Raw genomic sequence first — 2,025 nt, forward strand, 5'->3', positions numbered from 1 at the left:
TTACTCAGAACATATTGGTGCAGTTTAATTGTTTAATTCAGAGACTTGTATATGAATAATAAAAATATTTACCATTATTCACACGTGATAATTTAAGCTCTGCCCATTCATCAGATCCATCACAGCAGTCACAATATCCATCGTTAACTTTGTAAGATGGTATTTTCCCTGGAGTTCATTTGAATGTGTTGTGAAAGTGAAAAACAGAAATGTATATAATAAAACATGATTAAGTAAGCACCTGTCATTTTCGTGGATGAAATTCTGCAATTGAAAACACCATTGTTACATGCGTTGGTACCAGGTTCATCACTACCATCCGCAGGGCAGTCACAATAATTGTCATTGATTTTCGAAAAGTCTATTTCATCGTTCGACGAGAAACAGACGAATTTCCCTCGCGCATTCGGTAAATACTTCGAGAAATCTTTATCGCTGACTCCACGCAAAGACACAGTTCGAGCTTCCTTATAATTAGGCGTCCGTACAGAACCACTAATTAATTTTCCTACGTTCACCTGGTTCATTATTTTGAAGTACAATAATTGATTAGCGACGAAGATGATCGTTGTTAAAAACAGACAAATTAGACAATATTTCAAGCTTCTTCGCCGAAATATTCGTTCTGTCCTACGTAACCACACAAAGACATTCTGCTTTCTAAAATTACTCATGATATTGCTGTTTTGTTTTTCATTTGTTAAATATCTGTCACAGCAAGGCTACACTACACAAAATACACTTTTTTCTGTTAGTAAAGGGGCACATTGTCGTGTTACGTTTTCATTTACACTCGTAACTCGCAACAATCGCAACTATCGCAAATGATCGCAAGGCAACAGTGTTTGGGTGTTCGCCAGTGTTGTGTTGTTGATGTCAGTTGATGTTGGGCACAGGGATGCCAAAATGTAGGATTTCTCCTCTTCCCGAGCTGTCCCCCACTACTTTTTTTTGCCCCCACTTACGTTACCCATGATCATTGGGGACATGTCTAATAATGCCATGTATATGTATAAGTGGGGAGAGCAGAGCACATTGAGCATACAGCAGCATATAGTAGTGGGGAGAGCTCGGGAAGAGGAGAAATCCTACATTCTGGCATCCCTGGTTGGGCATCGTGGGATCCCTTTAGGCATGCGCATTGCGCACTACAAGTCATTAGTAGCCATTGAGTTATATAAAATATCTAGAGTGTGCGCGGCTGTCAAAAGTCGTAAGATAGAAGAGTAGCGATGATGCTCCAAGAAGTGAGAAGCTATGGGGGATCTCTGTCCTTGTTTTTATATTCTCTCTCTCTATTTGTATCATCTTGTAGTAAATTTAACTATGGTGGGGATAGAAGTTCAGTATTCTATCGAATCACTTGAATTTATAACATTGTCAATCACTCGACATACATATACGCGTCCGAGTTCAGGTTCAGAAAACATGCATTATACACCTAAAAAGAGAAAGAGATTCCTTCACGGTTCCTCTTTGTCGGCGAACGTACCCCCCATTCGTTCACACTCCAGATGTTTTATATAGCTCAATGTTAGTAGCAGAGAGAAACTGAAATAGCTCAGTTCGGGGTTTTCGCATCCCCCATACTAGTGCTGCACCTTGTGACCAACTCGGGAAAGGGGTCTACCGCAGGGCTGGGATAATTTTTCCCGCACGGCTCGCTTCCCCTATTTTTCGCCCGTATTTCGATCCCCACTACTATTCCCCTCATGCGCCTTCGCTGACCATGCCTAGCATACCAGCAAGTACCAGTCCCCACCATGGTCGCGTCGTCCCCACTTTCCGGTCGAGGGAAAAATTATCCCAGCCCTGGTCCACCGTAGCATATTCCACGTTCCACAGCAGAGATCTGCCTTGTTCGGTTCCACCGTAGCATACACACAGTGTAGCCAGTATCACAGACGAGATATATAAGTAGATATATATCAAAGGGAAGAGGAGTCGTTCGTCCGAGCGGTAGCCGCGGTAGCCGTGAGCCGTGATCCGCGATAGCTTGGACTCCGTGCTTGATCTGGATGGAGA

General features: G+C 42.8%; 1 protein-coding gene across 1 annotated transcript; it reads right to left on the reverse strand.

Annotated features, from left to right (window-relative positions):
* Positions 1 to 37: 37 nt before the first annotated feature.
* On the reverse strand, positions 38 to 977 carry LOC108626307 (glucosidase 2 subunit beta). Its single transcript, XM_018026899.2, has 2 exons — positions 242 to 977; positions 38 to 168 (listed from the first exon to the last, which is right to left on the reverse strand). Exons 1-2 carry the CDS (start codon positions 672 to 674, stop codon positions 38 to 40), a joined length of 564 nt encoding a protein of 187 aa, XP_017882388.1. The 5' UTR covers positions 675 to 977.
* Between the last annotated feature and the right edge of the window lie 1,048 nt (positions 978 to 2,025).

This window comes from Ceratina calcarata, unplaced genomic scaffold (genome assembly GCF_001652005.2).
Source record: "Ceratina calcarata isolate Rehan_Ccalc_2016 unplaced genomic scaffold, ASM165200v1 scaffold394.2, whole genome shotgun sequence".
Lineage (NCBI taxonomy): Eukaryota > Metazoa > Arthropoda > Insecta > Hymenoptera > Apidae > Ceratina > Ceratina calcarata.

What these genes read in the sequence shown, in the direction of transcription:
- LOC108626307 (XM_018026899.2), bottom strand. Translation starts at nt 674, where the DNA reads ATGAGTAATTTTAGAAAGCAGAATGTCTTTGTGTGGTTACGTAGGACA. An exon ending in TTCATCCACGAAAATGACAG is followed by an intron (nt 169 to 241) that starts GTGCTTACTTAA and finishes AATGAACTCCAG; the next exon opens with GGAAAATACCATCTTACAAA.